Source organism: Conger conger, chromosome 4 (genome assembly GCF_963514075.1).
Source record: "Conger conger chromosome 4, fConCon1.1, whole genome shotgun sequence".
Classification (NCBI taxonomy): domain Eukaryota; kingdom Metazoa; phylum Chordata; class Actinopteri; order Anguilliformes; family Congridae; genus Conger; species Conger conger.
The window spans coordinates 53,315,853-53,338,574 of NC_083763.1; the positions used below are offsets into that span (position 1 = coordinate 53,315,853).

At 45.6% G+C, this 22,722-nt stretch overlaps 1 protein-coding gene across 2 annotated transcripts; it reads left to right on the plus strand.

Annotated features, from left to right (window-relative positions):
- Positions 1-1,331: 1,331 nt before the first annotated feature.
- On the plus strand, positions 1,332-21,645 carry ppp4r1 (protein phosphatase 4, regulatory subunit 1). Of its 2 annotated transcripts, none has more exons than XM_061239584.1 (20): positions 1,332-1,441; positions 1,591-1,635; positions 2,899-3,034; positions 3,245-3,351; positions 6,495-6,637; positions 7,196-7,342; positions 8,050-8,157; positions 8,333-8,398; positions 9,252-9,410; positions 10,245-10,372; positions 11,025-11,824; positions 14,635-14,783; positions 14,949-15,044; positions 15,182-15,367; positions 16,708-16,869; positions 17,414-17,514; positions 17,863-17,983; positions 18,280-18,408; positions 19,023-19,164; positions 20,572-21,645. In XM_061239584.1, exons 1-20 carry the CDS (start codon positions 1,435-1,437, stop codon positions 20,733-20,735), a joined length of 3,096 nt encoding a protein of 1,031 aa, XP_061095568.1. In that variant the 5' UTR covers positions 1,332-1,434; the 3' UTR covers positions 20,736-21,645. The 2 variants fall into 2 exon arrangements, with proteins under 2 accessions (XP_061095568.1, XP_061095569.1); XM_061239585.1 differs by having other exon boundaries at positions 1,374-1,441; positions 2,950-3,034.
- The last annotated feature ends 1,077 nt before the right edge of the window (positions 21,646-22,722 follow it).

Here is a 22,722-nt window from a genome sequence, read left to right on the forward strand (position 1 = left end):
TATTTAACAAATATAATCATGACTCGGTATTGTACATGATACCCCACTAAAGTACACATTCAGGAACCTCACAGAAGCTTCTCTTACAGATTTTCTATAGGATTTCACCCAAAAGGCAGTCTCTTAGGAACAAAGTGCTTACTTAGGGTAGGCCTAAGTTTGTAAGGCAATGTCCTTGTTAGATGCCGTTCCTCAGTATTTCAACTATTCAGAAGGTCCAATTGTACTGGGCATATGCCTTGAGTATGTGAACAAGGTTTATTTTTTTAAAGAATAAAATGCATCTTTTTGTTTTTTTAATTTTAAACACCATTTTGTTTGAACATACAAAGCATCCAAAGCAATAATGTGTAAAACTGGTTACTTAATTATTTGTATTGAATATCTGTCTGATGCAAGCAAAAGCTTGGAACAAATAAACAATAAATACTTAAACATGTACATTCACTGAGCACTTTATTAGGAACATTTTTTTACTTTATTGCAGCTACTTACTTTATGCAATTATCTAATCAGCCAATTATTTGGCAGCAGTGCAATTCATACAATCATGTAGATATGTGTCTTTGACTGTGGAATGATTGTTGGTGGCAGACAGGGTGGTTTGAGTATCTCAGAAACGGCTGATCTCCTGGGATTTTCACTCACGCTAGTCTCTAGAGTTTGCAAAGAATGGTGTAAAAAATAAACAAACAAAAAAATCCAGTGAGCAGCAGTTCGGCAAGGAGAAATGCCTTCTTAATGAGAGACGTCAAAGAAGAATGGCCAGACTGGTCAAAGCTGACACACATTACAACAGTGGTATGCATAAGAGCATCTCTGAACACATCATAACTGTAAGTGGATAGTCTACAGCAGTAGTATGTGTCTGGCGGCTTCCTTCTTAATGCCATTGAATGAAATAGAAGTAAATGTTGGGCAATTATCAAAATAGAAGACATGGGATGAATAAGCTCTTAGTAAATTTGAGTAGTTTAAAATGAATATATTTGACAGAATAAAAGCCTTCCTCAATTCAAGAAAATGCACTTGATTTATTTGGCATTGAACTTAATATAATTAGTAAAATGAACATAAGGTGACGCTGCATCAAGGAAATTTAGGAAATTTCATGTGATTTAAACATGTCATTTCTACATAGCATACTATTGATAAACTCATGTTATTGCATGTAAATATGTAACTGAAAAGCACATGTCCTTGTGTATCTTAAAATAGGCTGTTGTAACTATTTACTTTCATTTTACAGGTTATATATTCATTCAAATTAAAATGTATATGTATATTTTCCAACACAGTCCGCTAGATGGCGTGGTTATTTCCATAGCGATGTTGAACCTTCCCTACCCATCTCCCAACTAAACAGCTCTCCTCTTTCCCCTCCAGTTGTTGCCTCAGCTGCAGAGACCACTTTAAATGTAGGACCAGGACAAGATGGCGGGTATGTGCAATTACACTAGTTGGGGCAATCCGCCTTTTTAAACCTTGTTTCGTAGCGTTATTTTTTAGCATTTTTAAGCACGCCCGCGATTGCTTAATTTGGGCATTGTAGAACCCGCGATTTATCGCTCTTTCTGTATTTATTTGCAGATTTGTCTTTGCTTCAAGAAGATTCGCAGGAGGAGATAGACGGATGTAAGTTTGTTCTCGTGTTTTATCATCGATAGCAAGCTAGTGCTAACTAGCTAGCAGTCTACAACTTTGTCCCAGCGAGTTATGCGATGGTACTGTCGGCTGTGTGGCTCCCGGATTGTCTTCAGGCCTAGAGGGAAACGGCAGCCGAAAAGCCGTCCTCTGAAATTTCCCTCTGCTACTGAATATATTTGAAGCTTTTTAGATGTCAGTTTCGTATTTTATGGCGAAGGATATGAGTTACACGAGGACGAAACGGGTAATGGGATTGTGCCATGCATAGCTATATCGGAAAGTTTGGTTGCTAACTAATGCTAGCCATCGGGCTACTTGATAGGTGGCTAGCTAAGGTTAGCTGTGTTTCTTGGGGAAACCGGGCTATCTACGTCAAATAAAATACGACTGTTTAGCTAGGCTTTCAGTGATACAAACGAAAATATGACTAGCTAATGTTAGCCAGCTTCCAGTTCAATAATGCTTGCTAGCTAGATTGTCGGCACTGCGTCTGGAGTGATATAGCTAACGTTAGCTCGCTAGCTATGACAAAATTCGGAGCTTGCACTGTTTATCTGGATTGTAGGTAGCTAGCTAGTCGGTCTCCAAACCCAAGGGGATTAGCCGCTGCCTACACTGTGATCGATAGAACGTTAATTACGATTGCTGATTCAGTGAAAATTAGTGACTCGTCTCCAGCTAGATATATAGTTAGTTCGTCAACCAAATATTGAATTCGAAACTCTGAAACTTAACAAGACCCCAGTGACTCCCGTGACGAACTCTTAGCAGTAAGTTGGCTATATTGAACGAACATTTCATTTTCTGTATCCACACGGTTGATGTATAACGTTAGCTACCAACATCATCTGAAATTTCAAGTCAGACTAGAAAGCGATAAATTAGACGAGATTAGCAACATACTTTTTCACGTGCAACGTTAGCGTGACACCATGGTCAAAGTGAATACAAAACGGAGCTAGCTATGAATGTTTTCGCCTATTATTGGTTTGACGATTTCGCTTTGCGCGTTTACGTTATCCTGGCACATGTTGATATTTCCAGGGCATTTCAGTACTCACAAGTTTGCTAGTAAACGAATAAACATCGAGAGCAATTTCGAGTTCAAAGCGAGTTGTGGGGTTTTAAGCACATTTCCTTCCTTAATTTTTTACTGCAGACAAATCAAAACATTGAATCTACTGTTCAGACAAGGGAACTGTTTTGTTGATGGGTTCTTCTGATGCACTATATTTCCAATGTTTCTAATAGTTGGTGTGGATGACTACAGCTCAGAGTCTGACGTCATTATTATACCTTCAGCCTTGGACTTTGTGTCGCAAGATGAGATGCTGACACCTCTGGGAAGACTGGATAAATACGTCGCGAGTGAAAATATTTTTAACAGGTATATTAACAGGTTATTTTACACACACCATTTTTTAAAATTAAATGTTAAATTGAGTAAGCATTTTCCCCATGGACGAATCTAATAATACTAATTTTATTAGTATTACTTTACTCTGACTGACTTACTGATCGAGTTGATGTATTTTTGTACATAAAAAGAAACCGCCGAACACTGGCTCTCGTTAGACAAAATTGTTTTTAATTGCAGACAAATGGTGGCTCGAAGTTTGTTGGATACTTTAAAAGCTGTAAGCGAGGACGAGAGGGACTGTATCGCCGTCCTGGAGAGAGTTAGCAGGCTGGCTGATGACTCCGGTAAGCCAAACCAGCCTTATGGATGCGTCAGACCCGTCTGTGGCTTGTCTCGGAATGATCTGTGAAATTGCATTGATGTTTGACGATGTATCTGTGCTAAAGACTGATTGCTGTGTAATGGTTTCCTCAGACTTAAAGAAATGTTTGTTGTTGCAGTACAGGCAAGCGAGAGAGTGGTTCAGTCTTTGTGTTCAGCGTCTGCAGTATTTAGAGGAAAATGCTGTTAATGTTTCAAATGTATTCATCATTTTTAGATGTACATTTGAATCGTTTACTTTGAAAATGGTTTTGTTTGAAATGAGGAAATTCAAACTATGACTCCGGATGCAAGGACTGCAAATGCATTCACCTGATCCAAAACAAAGACTTCTGTGTTGCAGGCGAGGATGTGAGGGTAGGTTCCTTTTTTGTCCCTAGACAGAAAAGTCTCGCCCCTGAAAATCATGGTCAGGGTTCATCTCCTCCTGTGGCATAAAGTAGTACAGGCACTTGGCGGCAGTAGCTCAGGGCCCTTACTGTTTGATGGAGTGGTGTTAACTGCTTGCTTCTTACACCTGTGTGCCATATTTTGACAGTGAACCAGAAAGCCTGGCTTTTATCGGTGATCCTGAAGTCTACTCTCTTTAAGACTCCTTTGTAAAATGCGTGTGTACCAGTGGCACCAGTTGTCCTATTCTAATTCAACATGTTTGTCTTCAGCCTATCGGCAAACAAACTGCGCCAACTGTTTCTCTACACTTGGGGCATTTTATCGAGTGGGAAAGGCACCGTTTCTCGGTGGTATTTGTCTCAACAATATTACCTATTCACTCTGTCTATATGCTTGCTAGGTGAACATGATTGAATTGGCTAGACATTCATAGAAAGATATAACCGATCTTCTTAATCCTTCCAGTGCCACACAGTACGCCGTAGCACAGTATCCATGTAATCTGGATTGCCTTTGGTTTATCTGATTTAGTGATGTAGTACATTCACAATTTGGAATTCAAAGCAAGACAGGACATCTTGTTTTATTTCCCTACTGTTATTGCCCTCGGGCTGTAGAACTGAAAGGAAATATTCTGCATATTCAAAACTTTGCAAAATATTGCTGGTAATAAAGTCCTTCTAAACTTTGGCTCTCTTGCATTGCTGTTAATCAGTTATCTGCTCCCGGCACCCCCCATTAATATGTTTTCTCGAGCTTTGGTAGTTACACAAGTGGTGCACAAGATTATTCTCACACAAAGCTTCGTCCAGCATACTGACATGGTCCATTATTTATCTTAGGTGATTTGCTTGAATCATGCCAAAGGTTTTTGACACATGGTGCCATCATGTCAGGATGCTTGTATGTTTTACTATTGCCATTTCTCTTATGAGGATAGCTAAGCAACATTTAACATTTTAACTGTATAAATGTCTGTAGTTTTGTCTCTGACTCCCATATTGCAGTGTTGCTGATGCTGAATCTTTTTTTCTGTAAAGCATACCAGGAGACTTGCCCTTTAATTCATGCAAATGTGTCCGAATGCCCGCAGTCTAGCCAAGTGCAATTATTCTTTGAAATTGTGCTGTGTGTGTGTCTGGCGTCTGTTACAAGCTGCAGAATTGGTATAGTTCAGCCTCAGGCTCCACAGAAAATTTCAAATGAAATGATCAGTATAAATGTCACCACCTTAGGATTCATCAAAGATTCCGCTCCCTTGTCACTGTTATGTCGCTTCAAGATTTCACTGCAGAATTCCTGGTCATGCAAAGTCAACTGTTTCAGCCTGGCAGTTTATTTCCACACATTGCTCTTCTGGTGTTACAGTGGTAGCCGTTTTACAGATGGATTGAATAAACTTTTGCCATAGCCCGGCAAATTCCTCATCTTCTGCCTCTGTACAGCTTCTATTCTTGGCTTTTGCTGTGGTAAAGAAAACACAACTGACCTACAATAAACAGCAATTGCTTGCCAGCACATTAAATTAGCCATTTCAGCTCAAGAAGACATGAGCGTTTACAACTTGCTGTACATTATGGCTTTTGGATCTTTTATCTTGGGTCAATGAGGGCAGGTTGAGAATGAGATTAATGGCATCCTAATATGCCCTACACATTAGTATCATTAACTTCTATAAAAGAAAACTGATTGAATTTTTGCTCACCATTCTGGTATTGGTTCCAGGATGATGAAAAGAACGGGTTTAACTGAGATGATGTTGCTTGTGCAAGGCAATCGCAGCAGTAGCACATGACTGAAATGCTGAACTGGTTTCAGAAAGTGAGTGAGAACTTTGCTCTCAAAGAGGAGCAGTCGGTGAGAAGTTGGCTGAAAGTCAGCCCTTTTCTTGAATTGGGTGGAGACTAGTGAGCCATCAACATGTTGTCACAGGCCTTATTTCTCTTGCCTTTTAAAAGTGCCTAAATTCTGTTTAATTCCTCATTTGAATTTCCTGATTGTCATAGTAGACCCATTCACTGTGTTCGATCTATTGTATTGAACGTTTATTTTGAAATAAAAACCCTTTCTGTGTCTAATCTTTACCTCTGCTCCTAGAGATCAGAGCATGCTTTTAAGCCCCTCCACATTATCCTGTTTGAAAAGTTTCAAGTGTAGTTAGAGGGGTGCTTTTGGTCAATAAAATGTGCCGCCCTTTGTTGCCTTTGAAGAATGGGGTGTTGGCGTGAGGCTGGTACTTCCACACCTTTCTGAACAGATTTTCTGAAAGTTTAAATGTTCAAATGGCCGGCCATATGTTCATCACAATGCGGTGTTCAGTGTATTTAGTTTGAATCCAGCTTCTTGAACCCACAGAGCAACATTTAACATGCTACCAGGCACAGCCTCCTCAGGTTCATTATAGCAAACTGTTGCATTTGGGTCAGTGTGGTTTTGGGGTTCACCTCGCACCCTACTCTGCTGTCTTTCATGAAGCCCTTGTGGTTTCCCATCTCAGTCCACCCTACACAACCTTTGCCACATCCTCTATAAGCCCATTTAGTTGTGCGCTACCTAACGTTCACAAACGTGCCACTTTGTTGTCTGTGACTTGAACTTGATATGCAGTTAATATATATATATATATATAACAGGTGCCTTGGAGCCGATGGAGTATTTTGTAAATGAAACTAAACTAAACTGGCGAATTAAACTAGTCTCTCTTGTTCCTCAGAGCCTACTGTTCGAGCAGAGTTAATGGAACAAGTTCCTCATATCGCTATTTTCTGCCAGGAGAATAGGCCTTCCATTCCATTTGCTTTCTCAAAGTACTTGCTACCAATAGTAGTGAGATACCTCGCTGACCAGAACAACCAGGTATGATTGTTGCAGTGATTTGTGGCATTTAATCTCCACTGTAATGTAGTCTGGCATGCAAATAATTGTAAAAAATAATAATAATAATAATTGTCTTACTAAAGGAGTAATTGTTATTAGAGAAGTACCCTGTGATATGAAATTACCTGTTAAGAAAAGCTGTAAAATGTCATTCCTTTCCGTTGCATTCTGTTCAGGATGAGATCAAATTTAGTAAGTATAGCATTTTAAGTATATAGTCTTTCCCCAAAATAGGTGCTGTATTGTATGTTGGAAAGGAAATTGAACAGCTTATTTATTTCTGCTCCCTAACTCTCCAGGAGTTCTTGGTATAACGCAGCTGTATCAAAATCCCATCCTGCATGGCTGCAGTGTCTGCTGGCTTTTGTGGTGTTCCCTCAGCCAGCACACAATTTGGGCACTGGAAACAAACTGCTTAGCCGACCGCGTCTTAAAACAAGCGCTTAAGCGCACAAACGCGGCAAAAACCAGCTGACACTGCAGCCCCCCCAGAATCCTTTGAGTTCCCAGGCCTAAACTTTCACACTGTGGCCTCAGGTCCGCAAGACCAGCCAGGCGGCCCTGCTGGTGCTCCTGGAACAGGAGCTCATCGAGAGAGGGGACATCGAGGCTCAGGTCTGTCCTGTTCTGGTGGATTTGACGGCCCCCGACAGCAACGACGATGTTAAGACTGAAGCCATGGCGGTGAGGCGCGTGACATTGGGCAATGGGATAGTGTCAGATGTTTCAAAGCCTACATTCATAACTAGGCTGTTGTCTTTCCTGTCATAAAAGAAAACATTTCATGGGAATTGCCATTTTTCATTAAACATAAAGGGCCAATTTTGCAGAAGCAGATTAAGCCTGGACCTGAATTCAATTTTGAATGGAGATTCTCCTTCTAAAACGGAATTTATTCCAGGACTAAAGCTTCGTCTGTGTCTGTTTAATCAACCAAAAACTTCTCAATGGCAAGTGCTCAGTGGAATTAATCCAGAGCTCATGCGTGTTTACATGCGTTTACACCAGGCAGTGCATTGGGATCCTATTGGGGAAGTGAGCTGACTTGGCAAAGACTAGGTGGGTGGGATTTAGTGGTCCTATGATCTTATGATCACAAGGCACTAGGTGTATACCTTTGCTCATGAAACCGGACAAACTGGAGGTTGGTTGACACAGGAGCAAATGGCTGCGCGGTGTTTTGCAACAGTGCTAATGGCATTTCAAGTCCAGAGGGAAGCTTGCAGACTAAACCTGATCCGTGCCGTTCTTCTTTCAACAGCGCGGCAGAACTCTTTGCACGTCGAAGTGAATCCTTGAAATTAACCATAGTTCCTGTTTTTTTTTTTTGTGTGTGCTTTAAATTCCCATTTGAGTGAGATGGTTTCCTTACTCTTGCCCTCCCGCTGCAGATAATCTGCAAAATGGCACCGATGGTGGGGAAGGACATCACAGAGCGCCTCTTCCTGCCCCGCTTCTGCGAGATGTGCTGCGACTGCAGGATGTTCCACGTGCGCAAGGTCCGTGTGCCCATTGGCCCGTGTGCTCACAAGGCCTATCCTCATTGGCCGCTCCGCTCCGCGCTTCCGCAGAGCTACCGTGTATTGTCATTTGTGCTATTTTTATTCTGTATAACAAAAGAATGGCTGGGTTACCCCCAGCAATTTGTTCTGAATTTTCTTTGTTTTCTGGCAGGTTTGCGCGGCCAATTTCGGGGACATCTGTAGTGTGGTTGGTGGGGAGGCGACCGAGGAGCTGTTGGTATGTATATACACACAGAGACTGTGTCAATGTTAGACAGTGGCTGTTTTACAGTACATGTTGCACCCATGTTGTAGTTTGCACTTGTGGAAATGGCAATATGTATTCATGGCAGAACCAGCGTCCCCTGCCCCCAGACATCAACGATTGTAACAAAAGCGCTGGAATGTTATTGTATGATACAAGGAGCGTACTTGTAGGGCAAAGAGTTGTTATTGTGGAAGTGATGAAAAAGAGCTGAGGGGTATTGTTATCGGATGCTCCAGCGCTGCTAGAAGGGTAGAGTTGTGGGGTGTTCTCATGTGATATTCCACGCCCTGTGGTAGAAGTTTCCACACACTGGTTGTCCCCAGTCCTTTGAACCACCACATTTACCTTCCAAATATTATTTCTGCAATTTAAATGGCTGTTATCTTTACATCTTAATCAACCAAACGTGCATAATTTGAGACGATTGTTTGCCAACAAGACAATACTGTGATGGCCATGATTGTCTTTGAACAGGTATGACTTGGCAGTCAAATTACATACGTGTATAATATCTCTGCCATCCTTTAACAGCATTTAGCAACGAAATGGCTGCTCGGGTCGTTTAAGCCAGCACTTTAATTTCCTCATTATCAAGGGTGAGTCAGAGGGCCTGACGGCCAGTACTCCTCGCTGAAATTTGGCTCACTTGGTTCTGGGGACAATCTTCGTACATTTTTGTGAAATGAGTGCGAGGGCGTAGGAAGAGCGATTAGGAGTCGGATTGGGACCGGGCAGTGGTGTTGAGGAAGGGGAAAGCCCCGTTGTGGAGGAAGTGGGCCCTGGACTCAGGCCCTGTTTTTGTGGTGTGCCCTTTCCTGTCCAGCTTCCGCGCTTCTTCCAGCTCTGCTCAGACAACGTGTGGGGCGTGCGCAAGGCCTGCGCGGAGTGCTTCATGACCGTTTCCTCGGCGACCTCTCAGGAAGTACGCAGGACGAAGCTCTCCTCCCTCTTCATCAGCCTCATCAGCGACCCTTCTCGATGGGTGAGCCCAGCGACCCTCCCCTAGTGTGACTCTGGGACTAGCTTGCTGATGAAAGATTTGCACAACATGTTACATGTGTTCATTTCCATCAACTTGCATGCAAGTACATATGACCGTCCAGAGGGGAACTGTTTGACCTAGAAAGTCGTTGCAGTCGTACAAATTTTGTCATGTAGACGAGTGCAAGAACAAGTCTCCCCTCTTGTCTGTTAAGCATGTACTTTAGAGGCATGCAAAAACTAAAAAAAAAAAAAAAAAAAAGCTGCAAAATGTATTCTCCTTTCCATTTACCAAATCAAGATCAGTTTAGTTTAGGAATTTTGAGCCAAATTTAGATAAATTATGATTTAGGATTAGACCTGTCCATTTGTGTAAGAAAAGAAAGAAAATTGCAGTCGGTTTAGTTGCATCTTGGTGGAATTTGACGGACAAAAAGGATGAATGTGTGCAGATTATGTACGTGTACCTAGGAGTATCTTTTCTTATAGAATCAGATTAAGGATGCTGGGCCAACACACCCAGGAGATTGTAGCTTTGATTTCCTTCTGGGGCACTGCCATTGTAGCTCTGAGATGCTTAACCTGCCTTGCTTCTGTACATACCCAGCTGTATAAATAAGGATTGTCGCTTGGGATAAGAGTCTGCTAGATGGCTAAAGTGTAAATGTAACCCTTTGAAGTGCATTGAAGTGTAAGTCTGTCTCCAATGAGTAGCAATCATTACATCCGCATTAGAATATTCAGGATATTAGAGTGTAGAATATTCAGAATGTAATTGCACACGTTTTCTTGCGCCTTGAAGGGTTAAAGGAGTGTTGCTTACGTCGGTCTCTAGGTCCGTCAAGCTGCCTTCCAGTCCCTGGGCCAGTTCATCTCCACGTTTGCCAGTCCCTCAAGTGTGGGCCAGTACTTCAGGGAGGAGGAAGAGGGCAGGAACTGCAGCTGCGCCCACCCACAGAACAGGTGAAGCTTTAACAGTCAATCTGTCACGCTGTGTTTTTGCTATTTTGCCTGCACACCGACCTGATATCTCCGCTAGTTTTACCCGCTCAGAGAGGCACACATGCTAACCAACAAATTGCTTTATCTTAGTCATATTTCCCAGGGTGAATGCAAACTTGATTTATCTCCATTTCTATCTTTGATGCCAATGTCTTTGGTACTCAGAGTTGGTAAATTGAAAAGGAGTATCAATTAAATTAAATTTTTGGGGAATTAAAGTTTTCACAAGCTTCTTGCTTGGTCTGAAAACAGAAAAATATTGCGTGTCAATGTTTGCGGTCTTAGCCCGTTTGTCGCGTTCAGTGATGGCATTCATTGTTTGGCTGATCGTGAATTCTATTTGACCGAAGTGGTTGTGCTGTGTGGGTGTAGCTAGTGACTCTGGTGTTTGCATTTGGCGTGTACTTGAATGTCTAATATCAAAGCCAGAGTCTGTCTGCTGTGTTCAATGTTCACACCAATGTTCACCCTCCTTTTCACAGTGGCATGGTATTTCCTGAACAAACAGTCTCTTGAATTAGGGCACGCTCGTTCTCTTACCGAATATGAAGAGAACTTTGCTTTTGGTAGACCTAAAGACCCAGTATGAATAAGCCATTTCTTCCCCCCACAGCAAGGGGCCGCCTAACCCAGACAACACTACGAGGGAGTCCCCTCCCTGCTCTACCGTAGAGGCCGGCTCGGACAGTAAGACAGAAGCCTCCTCTAACCCAGGAGAGGGGGAAGATTGCGGCGAGCTGGGCCAGAGCGAGGATACCCAGGGTTCCCCCTGCTCTCGGGTGCAGGAAGACCTGCCCCACTGCGACGGCCAGCAGCTGGACTTCCGCCGGACGGAAGAGGGCAGCGTGGACGTGGCGGTGGAGGGGGGTGGGGAGCAGGCGGCCGAGGACCTGGCCCCCGACACGGAGCCCGGAGATGCCCTCCCCTCCGAGGAGAACCAGCCGCCTCCGACCCCGGCGGAACCGGACCCGGACCCCACGGTGAACGGGGTGGCCAAGGAGGGGGAGGACCCAGAAAACGGCATGGAGAACCACACGGACTCTGACCAGACGGAGGAGGTGGAGGTGGAGGTGGAGGTGGAGGTGGAGGTTGAGGTTGAGGTTGAGGTGGTGGTCGAGGTGGAGGAGGAGGAGGAGGAGCATGAGCGGCCTTCGGCGCCTTCGCCCTCGCAGCCGTCCTTGTCAGGAGACCCGATCCCTGAGCAGGAAATGTACAACTCCTTCCATTACTGGAGGACTCCCATCCCTGAGATCGACCTGGATCTGGAGCTGCAGGAGGAGGAGGAGGAGGAGGCCCCCAGTAGCCCCAGCCATCACCGCTCGACCCACAACTCTGGCCCCACACTGGGCCGCAAGGAGCTGGAGGAGATGATCGAGAACCTGGAGCCACACATTGACGACCCCGATGTCAAAGGTCAGCCTCTTATCACGGCTCCTGTGTTGGTCTCCTAGGTCAGCCTCTTATCTGTGTTGGTCACTTAGGTCAGCCTCTTATCTGTGTTGGTCTCCTAGGTCAGCCTCTTATCTGTGTTGGTCACTTAGGTCAGCCTCTTATCTGTGTTGGTCACCTAGGTCAGCCTCTTATCACGGCTCCCGTGTTGGTCACTTGTCATGGTCCGATAATTGCTCATTGTAAAACAGGCATTCATCATGGCTGTACAATAGTAGCTCTTCACAGCACCATCTGAAATGTACACATTTCCATTCGTGTTGCTTTTCCCTCCAATTAGTCATCCTCCACAGTCCAGGTTTTCCTATCCATAATTTATCTATTTCTCTCAGGCCTGGCAAGTTTCAACTTGCAGGCAGGTCAAAGCAGAGGACAAAGCATTATGCACACGTTGCCATAGCTTAACGTGATAAGAACTTGCTTTTTTGGTCATTCTTCAGGTTTGCCAGGGAGGGGTTGACCTCAGCTGTACTTGTACAAAGTCTGCTCTGTTTGTCCTAGTCACAAAGGCATTAAGCTTGCATTGACCAAGACTCTTAATTGATTAACAGCCACAAATTAACAACTGCTACAAATGCCTTTTAAAAGTAGGCACAAAGCTGTAGAGACTCATATTTATTTGCGAACACAAGCACGACTTCAGTGGCACGGTTCTTTCTCAAGGTTCTTTCTTGGCAGCGAAACATTGCTCAATAGGTGGCAAATTGTAAGTGGCATTCATTAGGTCATGTTGTCAAACTCAATTGATTCGGGAGCAGCAGGAATGAAGTTCCCCAGGGTGAGCAATGAGAGAAGGTTCTGGGCTCCGGCGGTTGGGCTGCAGCCTTGCACGTGCGATACTGCCGCGATCTGAACCAACGCAACAATTTTTGGAGGGAAATTGCACAACCGCCGCTTAGACTTGCAAATTCTTTCCCCTTAGAAGGAGCTGTGTAGAAGTGAGAAGCTCTCACATCGAGAGACCGATATGGGCATTGAGCGCGCGCTTTCGGGAAGTGCGTTGGGCTGCAACGAGGACCTTTTGCGAACGCAAAGAAATATGGCAAAACCAGCGGCCAGCTCGACTGTACAAATAAAGATTGTGCCTCTCAGATACTATAGAATGCTCGCCCTTTAAGAACCATTGAGCCTCCGCTCAGATTTTCCCTGCGATTGCACCTCTTGGTTGTGACACCATTATCCCGAGTGCATAAACAGCCCATTGAGGTCTTTGTTCGCTGGCCTGTCCTCAAACAGGAGCTCACTGTGCTCTGTTAATGTATCTTTCATTAGACAACAGTAGGCCTTTATTCACGGACTGAAACATGGAGTTCTGCGGAGGCATCGACAGCCACACAAACCGGCCACTCGCGGGGCCCTCCAAGCCCCACTACAGGGGGAGTGTGACCAATTCATCTGCACTTGTCTGCCTGGCACAACAGGTGTGGTCTAGTGGATATGTCGGCGAACCGAGGTTTGAAGTAATGCCATTTGTGGGAAAAGCGGAAATGTGAACATTTTGATCGTGAGTTCTAAAAAGGGTGTATTATATTACATCTGTGTATGTGCTGGCTCACTCTCCCTCCTAATCTAGGACCACTAGAGCCCTTCAACACAGGGCTGATTTGAAGTCTGTAGATATGAACCAAAATGAGCAAGAAGCAAATGGGCTTTCTTAAGAATACCAAGGTAGTTATTAAATGCATTACCCATTTCTGCAAACGTTTTAAAGTAACAAATATTAATTCGCTAGGATTGTACATAAACCTGCCACAGTGAAAGCTTGGTGTTTTTCTGCTTCAGGTTTTAGGCTTTAAGTCGGGAGCTCTCGAGTCCTATTGTTTTGGGCTTCTTAACTCATTATTCCTGTTCCTCCTTGCATAACTCCTGGCATTGCTTCCTGATTGTGCTCCAATTTGGCACACTTATTGGCCATGGTCCCTAGACGTGTGTAAAAACACTTGTGTTGCCTAGGGTACATGGCGCAGACATTGTTGTTGTCAGATAAGTTTTTTCCTGTTGCTGTAACTTCTGAATAGTGCTTGGCCTTTAATCTGAGATTTAGGAGAACTATTGGCCTTGCCAAGGTTTTCAGGTATTAACAAATGCCTAAAATGCTCATAGCCAATCTGTGACACGTTTTTTTTTGTTCACAGGCTGCAATTTCTGACTTGTTGGTGATTTATTATACTAATATCATTTGTGGTTGAAAACATTGCTTTCAATGGTTCTTCTGCACCACAGTTGTAAAGTTGTCACTGTGACCCGGCTGGTGCTAAGTGCATTTTGTGCAAGGGATGTAATCAATTTATTTATTTTATTTTTAAAAAGAAGTGTCACATAACTTGGGGCTTAGCAGGTCCAATTCCCACCCCAGGAACAGCCAACTGTCTGCAACCGCAGCAGTGTTCACATGCAAACCAGGACAAGAATAAACAATGAAAAAGCCACAGTACACGGTGTCTAAGAACGCTGTGTTCACATTACAATCCAAATTTGATGCCTTTGGTAAAAGTCTCTCACTCTGAGTGTCCCATCTGGACTATTAATGAGAAATAGTGGACAGATGTGTTCAGTGTCATGTAGAAGTAAAGCAGTTGTTTGATTTATAAGAAATGCCATCATGAAAGCAAGTTGTTTTTTCTTTAAATCTTTAAATCATTTTTTTTCCTGAATTCTGTTGTATAATGTGTATCGGATACGCTGATAAGGGTCATGTTGCTGTTCCAGGTTTTGTTGTATTTGAGCATCATGAGGTAGAGGTGTAAGGTGGTAGCCCGTCTCTCTTCCCGCAGCACAAGTGGACGTACTGACCGCAGCGCTCCGAGCCGCAGTGCTGGACTCCCACCTGGAGGAGGCCTTCCTGCAGCCCCAGGAGGAGGCCAGAGACGGCCTCTTCATCGTCAACAGCGTGCCTTCCATCGCAGACTCCACAGACATGGAGGTGAGCGCCGCTTCCACGCCTCAGACGCACCCACCCGTAGCCGCAGACCCGTGTCCGTGTTAAAACTGAATCTGTGCCTCTCCAAGACGGTGTCTTGTCTGCACTGTCCTAAATCCGTGCGTTGTTGGTCTGTGCTAAAACCGTGCCCGTCTGCTTCTCCCCCAGAGCCGGGATTCCACCCTGCAGATGAGCCACACAGGGGACTCGGAGCTGAGTGACAGCAGCATGAGCCCCGAGGAGGAGAGGAAGTCCAAGCAACAGGTCTGTGAGGCAGGCCTCTGGGAAAACCGTCATTTTTCAGGATAATCAACAAATAAAATCTGAAGCTGTGGGTTAAGGTTGAAGGTCCCACTGTCTTTAATCTCCTGCCCCTAACCTGACTCTGTTGCCCCCTGCAGGACGTGGTCCCCCAGGCTCTCCTGGACCAGTACCTGTCCATGACGGACCCCTCGCGCGCGCAGACCGTGGACATGGAGATCGCCAAGCACTGCGCCTACAGCCTGCCGGGCGTGGCTCTCACCCTGGGCCGTCAGAACTGGCACTGCCTCAGGGACACCTACGAGACGCTGGCATCGGACATGCAGGTGCAGATAAGCCCCGCTCGGCTTACCCAATACTCCCTCCCCTCCTCGCCACTAGAACCAGCCTCCTGACACCAGACCACTGGGAACAATAAACTCTTCCTAGAGATGCCCCATAAAGCACACCCGTTTGCATACTGTCTCACTCTCCGTTTCCTCACCAGCTCGTTCTGAAGCATCGGGGGCCGTTTCAGAGAAGGCGGTCCTAGGTGGAATAGCATGGCAGGTTGTTTTTGTGTGTTAAGCTTTTTCTCCATGTTCCTCCAAACCCCGTGTGTGGTTCCTTAGGTCCTAGAGAGTCACAGCCACAGTCCTCAAAGCCTTCAGTCTGATGGTTATTCACAGCTGCACCCCGTTTCCTGATTTTATTAATAATTTTTTGGATTCTTTTCCCTTTTTTCTCCAAATTTGGGAGCCAATTGTACCCCATCTAATTCAATGAGAGCTAGTATTAGATACACCGCCCACACCCCGTCCCTCGGCGGCCCTACGAGAGCGACACGCCTTCTTGAAGCCGTCTCGCCACATGCTGATAACCGTGATTCCGAGGCGCCCAAGGTGCTTTTTGTGCGGCGATCTACTAACCCTGCCAAGTCCCTCACCCTGGAGCAGCGAGCCAATTATGCTGCTCCACGTGAGCCGGCCAAACTTGGCTTTTGGCAGGACCGAGAATCGAACCCCGGTCCCCGGTGTGTAACTGCAGCGAACTGCAACCGCAAGTCTGCTGCATCTTAGCCTGTTGCGCCACCGCGGCCCTCGTTTCCTTATTTTCTTACTGCGGGTCAATGGCCTAGCCTGGTCCTAGAACAGTCTAGAACCTTCAGTGTCAGGCAGGGGAGGGACATGCTCCGCATTGGTCCGTGTGTAGAGGGGTACGACTGAAGTGCTCATCCATTCAGCATCTGGACCCAGGTTGGCAGAAATGTCATGAAAAGAAAGGAATGTCATCTTCTGCAAAGAACAGGTTGGGAATTATACGATTATATGCTTTGGAGTAGTAATTAAGTTCTGAATTCAATTCAGTTCAATGAATTCAATTCATTGACCTTTTCATGACATGAAAGCATTCTGGGTGAATGTGCCAAAAAAGCTTGACAGGAGCTCATAGACCCCAGCTCGTGTCAATCCCAGTTTTCCTGTGGTGGGGAAGAGGACCTGGAGGCCTAACAGTGAGGACTGGCGGTACACTGTCCCTTCCCAGACTCCGTAGGCCCTGTATGGGCAGTCATGTGCCTCTCCCTGACCTCCTGTTCCACCCCACCCCACCCCACCCGACCCCGCTCCACTGTGACCTGCGTGATACTCACCTGGTCCCAATCCCCCCCCCCCTCCGCTTACTGCAGTGGAAGGTGCGGAGGACGCTGGCCTTCTCCATCCACGAGCTGGCCCTCATACTGGGGGACCAGCTGACCGCCGCGGACCTGGTGCCCATATTCAACAGCTTCCTGAAGGACCTGGACGAGGTGCGGATAGGGGTCCTCAAGCACCTCTACGACTTCCTAAAGGTACAGACCTTCTCCTGCCCTTCTCTCTGGCTGCATAGGTGCTCCTTAAAATAGAAAAAAAAGACTTGAACGCGTAAATCAAGGTTATTGTGAAACACTTCCCGGCATTTATAACAGTGGAATTGCTTATTAAGCAAGTAGGGTCATCTTGGAGAAAATGAAACCAACGGGAAGCATTAGTTGGTTGTTCCCTTCTGAATCAGCCACATGTCATACAGTACCTCCAGTGAATAATACTCTGTTATTAGATTAGATTCTGATATCTGATCTGATATTCATATTAAAATGCTGACTGAAAAATTTAGAAATGTACAGAACGTACAGAAACTTGGCCAGGGCTTGACTTCAGATGAAAACTAGACCGTTAAATGTGGGGGCTGGTGCATGTGTCTGTCTGGGCTCTCTGGGGAGATGTCTTCATCAGCAGAGAACTCCAGCTATTCTGCATACTGCATTGCACTGCCCACACCAAGGTTGCCTCATTCTGTTCCGATGTCTCTTTAATCCCCCCCCTCTCCCTCCCCCTAACTCCCCTCCACCGCAGCTGCTGCACCAGGAGACGCGCCGCAAATATCTTTACCAGCTGCAGGAGTTCCTCGTCACGGACAACAGCCGGAACTGGCGTTTCAGATCGGAGCTGGCCGAGTATGTCATCGGGATTACGCCCCTCCCTTTCACAGCCCTCCATTCATGTGTAACGCTGGCAAGGAGTCTAAATGTGAACAAAACAAAGAAAGGAAATTAGCTTTAATATTGCACTTCATCTATTTTAAGTGGCTTAAGTGCTGTTATTTTTCTTCTCCGTTACCTCTATATGACGTGTCAAACTGAGGCTGCTTCCCTGTGTGTTGTTAGTAATAGAATTTGCTATTGTTGCTTGGCTGCAGTGGTATATGACTGGTTTGCACATGGTCTTTAGTGTGCTATGTTGTCAATAGTATTGGGTTGGCTATCTGAGAAGTGTAAGTGGAGTGTGTTCATGTCCGTTAACAGACAGCTGGTCCTGCTGCTGGAGCTGTATAGCGGTCAGGACGTCTATGACTACCTGCGGCCGCTGGCCTTCAGCCTCTGCACAGACCGGGTGTCCTCCGTACGGTGGATCTCCTACAAACTGGTACGTTACGCTTGTCGCTCGGATCGAACATCGGGCTGGAGAAAAACCCAGCTGACTGGAGTGTCGTTTTCACTGAAACTGAAGCCATTCGACATGTTTTGAAGGTCTTAAATATGAGTAGTGAAGGAGAGGTGCATCACGTCCCGAAACAAAACTCCCATACAAAGACACTCACCTAGAAACCCCTCACTCGCAGTGCTACAGCCATTATAGCGTGTGGCGCTTCTTTGCCGAACCCTCTTCATTGTTTGGTCGCTGCTCGACACGGATGTGTGAGTGTGGAATGTCTTGCGCAGGTGAGCGAGATCATCCGCAAGCTCTCCTCCAGCTCCAGCCTGCTTGCGGACTTCATGGCCGAGCTCGTCGAGAAGTTCTGCCACTCTCCAAAGTGGTCTGGACGTCAGGCGTTCGCCTTCGTTTGCCAGGTAAACCGTCTGAAGTCTGGGACCTTTCTGAAGTAAGTTTCAGCTAAACGGGAAATGTTCTCTACTGATGCATGGCTCCAACCTCTGTTTTGCGCTCAGATTTGTGAGTAGGCAACTGGGGTCCCCTGCACGACTAGCTTTATTGCTTGATTTCACGGCTGGATTTCATTTAATAAATAATACCGTTAACTGGTATTGGTATATTGGTGCTCTGTGGCCTTCGTGAACCAGTAGGGATTTGTAAATCTCCTCCCCTGCCGTAAATATTAGAGCCCCTCCTTCTGTGAGCAGTAACACTTCCCCTGTGAAGCGGGGAGCATTATTTCTCCAGAGCGGGACGTAGGATTGGCCGACTCCCCCCGGCCCTCAGCCTTGGCGCCCGGCATGGTCTCTCCCTCTGGAACGGGCACTCAGCGGAGGATTAAAACCCTCTTTTCCGACTCCGCGGGGCACACAAAAATCCCCACGTCGTTTACAAGTGGCGCACAGTCGCGCGCCACAAGCCCTCCTTTGTGCGGGGAAGACAATGACACCCCGGTCACTGGAGAGTATGAGAGCCAGGAAGGCAGCGCGCATTCATACCCTCCTCCCCTCCTCCCCCCGCTCCCTCCCAGCTGGCCGTGGAGGACGACTGCGTGTCGCTGGAGCAGTTCTCCGAGCACCTGCTGGCCCCGCTGCTGCAGCTGGCGTCCGACCCCGTGCCCAACGTCAGGGTGCTGTTGGCCAAGACCATCCGCCAGAGCCTGCTGGAGAGAGGTGAGCCCTAACCCGGTTAACGCCCCCTGGAATCTCATCCTTTTCTCCTTAAATTTCAGACTTCTAACTGTTGAGAGAGGAATAGCAGCAACAAACGCCTTCAAAGCACAACACTTGTTTATCCCTCCCCCTTCTCTGTGATCGCGCTGACGTTGAAACGCCTTTGGCTGTGGCAATTGGAACCAATTTTCAACCAATGAGCTTGAATTATTGTACAGCTAAACAGTGTTTTGGTACAGAATACAGAATTTCCATGAATTTTGAAACCTGAATTTAAGGACTATAATAAACACAGGCAGAGGGTGAGTCAACATGTCAGTGGGCCTTTTCCAATGATGGGAAGGGATTTACAATGGTCTTGTAACAATATTTTAATACTAAAAGCTTACCTATTGTACATTTTAACTCCTGTCTTTGAGATTTGTTTTAATGACGAGCTGAAACAGAAGTTGGAGCAGCACCGGCCCATGATGATTCACATCATAAGTTGAGAATATGGTGAAGGATGACTCATCTGACCATAACCCTTTTTCCACTTCTCTGTAGACCAGAGTGCCTATGCTTTCTGCATCACTGAACTCTCAGATGTGCATTTGTCTTTGTAATGAGGGGTTTGTTTATCCCTCTGTAGTTGTCGATGGACTGCTTTTGCTGATGGTCTGATCACGTGCTGCAGTTTCCTTGTAGATCGCACTAATGCACAAGCATCACGGTCTTTGAATGTCTGCTTTCAACCACAATTTCCAACCTACTATTTACCAATGTCTTTCCCATATCTAAATGCAGATGTAACTTTAGTCACTGTTCCTATTGAGACACTCGCCAGTTGAGCAGTCTTTGTAACCGAAGCTCCTACCGTCCATGCCCCAATACTGAACCCGGCCCTTTCATAGTCACTTAGGGGTATTCATGTTTTGCCTTTAATTAAGGATAAGGATTTTTATTCATTTTTTTATTTAAAAATCCCCTTAAGATAGTGCCTTGGCTTTTCTACCTCAGTGCTTCACATTTTCAGTTTATTTATATTTTAGAGGTAGCTTTTGTCAAGGAATATTGTTTCATTACATTGATATACGTCAGGCTCGCCATGTGGCTATTATTCAGTACAGCTTTTCTTTTTTTAAACCTCATTAAGCATATTAGCCTGTAGTCCTCTCTCCTGGTCCTGGAGCGCTGCAGGGTGTGCTGGCTTTTGCCGTTACTCCTCACTTATTGATCAGTTAAAGCAGTTAATTTCACCGTTACCTCACCTGGTTTCTTGGGTCTGAATTGGTTACTGATGTTAAGGTGAACGCAAAAGCCAGCACGCCCTGCGGCTCTCCAGGACCAGGAGGGAGGACCAGCGATGCAAACGGTTGTCCTGAGCTAGCCGGTGAACACTAAACCGCTCTCTCTCTCCGCTCGCAGAATATTTCCTGCATTCTGCAAACTCACACCAGGAGGCGCTGGAGCAGACCCTGGTGGCCCTACAGATGGACCTGGACAAGGACGTTAAGTACTTTGCCAGCGTGCACCCTGGGAGCACACGCATCAGTGAGGACGCCATGAGCACGACGTCGTCCACGTACTGAGAGCACACTACAGCCACGGAGCCGCGTGGGGGGGGGAGGGGTGGAAGGCCTTCTCCCGCCACCCCGACCACAAAGATCTCTTGTGCTTTGAATCGCCACAGAAGCCTTAAAAGCGTCTTCCTTAAACGAGAAAATACTTGAATGTCCAGAGCCGATTCACTCAAAGAAAGGTGCGAGGGGGAGGGGGGGGCGGTGTGGGGATGGAGTCATGTGACCACAGCCCTCCCCTCCTCTTCTTTCTCCTCTTTTAACGGACTTTTCACTCCTAGCCCGAGCCAGTATCACAGAGCTTTATTGAACCACATAGCGGGGATGACTGTCTAACTTAATGTTTATAGTGTAAGGTTGTCGTTCTTTTTGATACCGTGTCGTCGACTTTATCATATGCTGCATATACTGTTGTGTGCGTGCGTGTGTATGAGTGTGTGTGTGTGTGTACCATCACAGCCTTCTGTGTGCAGTGGAGAGCTGGTGGGTGAGGAAGCACGTTTTCTCTTAAAGGGCTCTGCGCTCTGCTGTTTTAACCTCTAGTGCAGCACATTGTTGTACCCATGGCCTGGGAGCCCTGTAGCAGCAGGGCCTCATACGCCATGACGAAAACAATATTGTATTTTTTATTATTATGTTGACCATTTTGTGGACTTAGTCGGGTGGGAGGGGTGGATAAAATTAAAGGCAGAAATGAATGGATTAGCATGGTCAGCGCTTTTGACTTGAAGCCGGGTATTTTAACTTGAGAATAAAATACTGCACCTTCCTCCTTTTTTCCTTCTTTACCTGTTCCTGTGAGTCCTTTTTCATTGTAGATATTGGTTCCTCTCTTCCCCCATATTTTGGTCTACGATCATGTTTAGTATTGTGATACGAGTTTGTTCACTCTACCTGTCCAGAATAAAAGGAAATGCAAACACTCTGGGTGGTCTGTGGTGTCCCAAGTGGAGGAAGAATGTATGCTAATGTAAAACATGAGCACCAAGTCCTGAATGCATGTATAACCCACTTGGGACTGGGGAGAAAAAAAAAAAAAAAAAAAAAAAAAAGCAATGAGTCTGTTGGCCATGTGACCTAACCTAACCCATTGATTTTTTGGAATGTTGTTCTAAAACTATTCCTTTGAATGACCAGCATTAAGTGTTACCTCAGCTTGTCTGTTAAGAAACTAATTCTAATCACACATTTGTGATCTTCCATCTTAAAGGGTTAAGGGGCCTGGAGGAAAGTGTGTTAACATTCTAGACCCCTGTTCCTCAAATGGGGCCAGGAACTGGTGGTTTTACACACCTTTACCTGGGATTCAGGTTTGAAGCCAGTCTGGTCAATTGGTAGCACAAGGAGCTAAGAACCAGGGCTGGTGTTGAATTAGCCAGATTTGTTGTGCATATTAGATGTCTTCAGCAGCCAGGTTCGACAGGAAGATGATCGGGACAGAACAGGAACTTCAGAGTAATCTGCGAACCAGATGTTGGCATTAGACCAGCGTTTCCTCTGGACCCACTTGCCGGAAGATTTTTGTTGCATCAGGAACTCACCTCATTTAACTAATTGAAAGGGCATTTGATTGGTTCTGTCATTAAATAAGGTGAGTTCCTGGTTACTATAAAAACTTTCTTGCAAGTGGGTCCCAAGGACTGGAATTGAGACACCATACTAACCCATTAGGACTTCAGAGGAAAAGGCATCAACTGCATGCTACCAATCGGATTCACGTGTCTGATTATTTTCCCTTTGCTTTTTTCAATGTCGGTGGAATTGAGGTCAGGTACACCATTAATAGCGACAGCATCTGGATTGCAGATATTACTCATCGAAACTTAAATCATCTCAGGAATTTGGAGCTAAGCTGCAACCATGTGCTAGTATGTTGAGTTTTTAAGATCGTTGGTGATGGTTGGTGATGACCTTTTACCATCCAACTTTGCTAAAAATGAGTCAAAAGTTAAGACTAATATCCACAAAGGGTCCTTTCTCTTTGTCTCGATGATAAAAT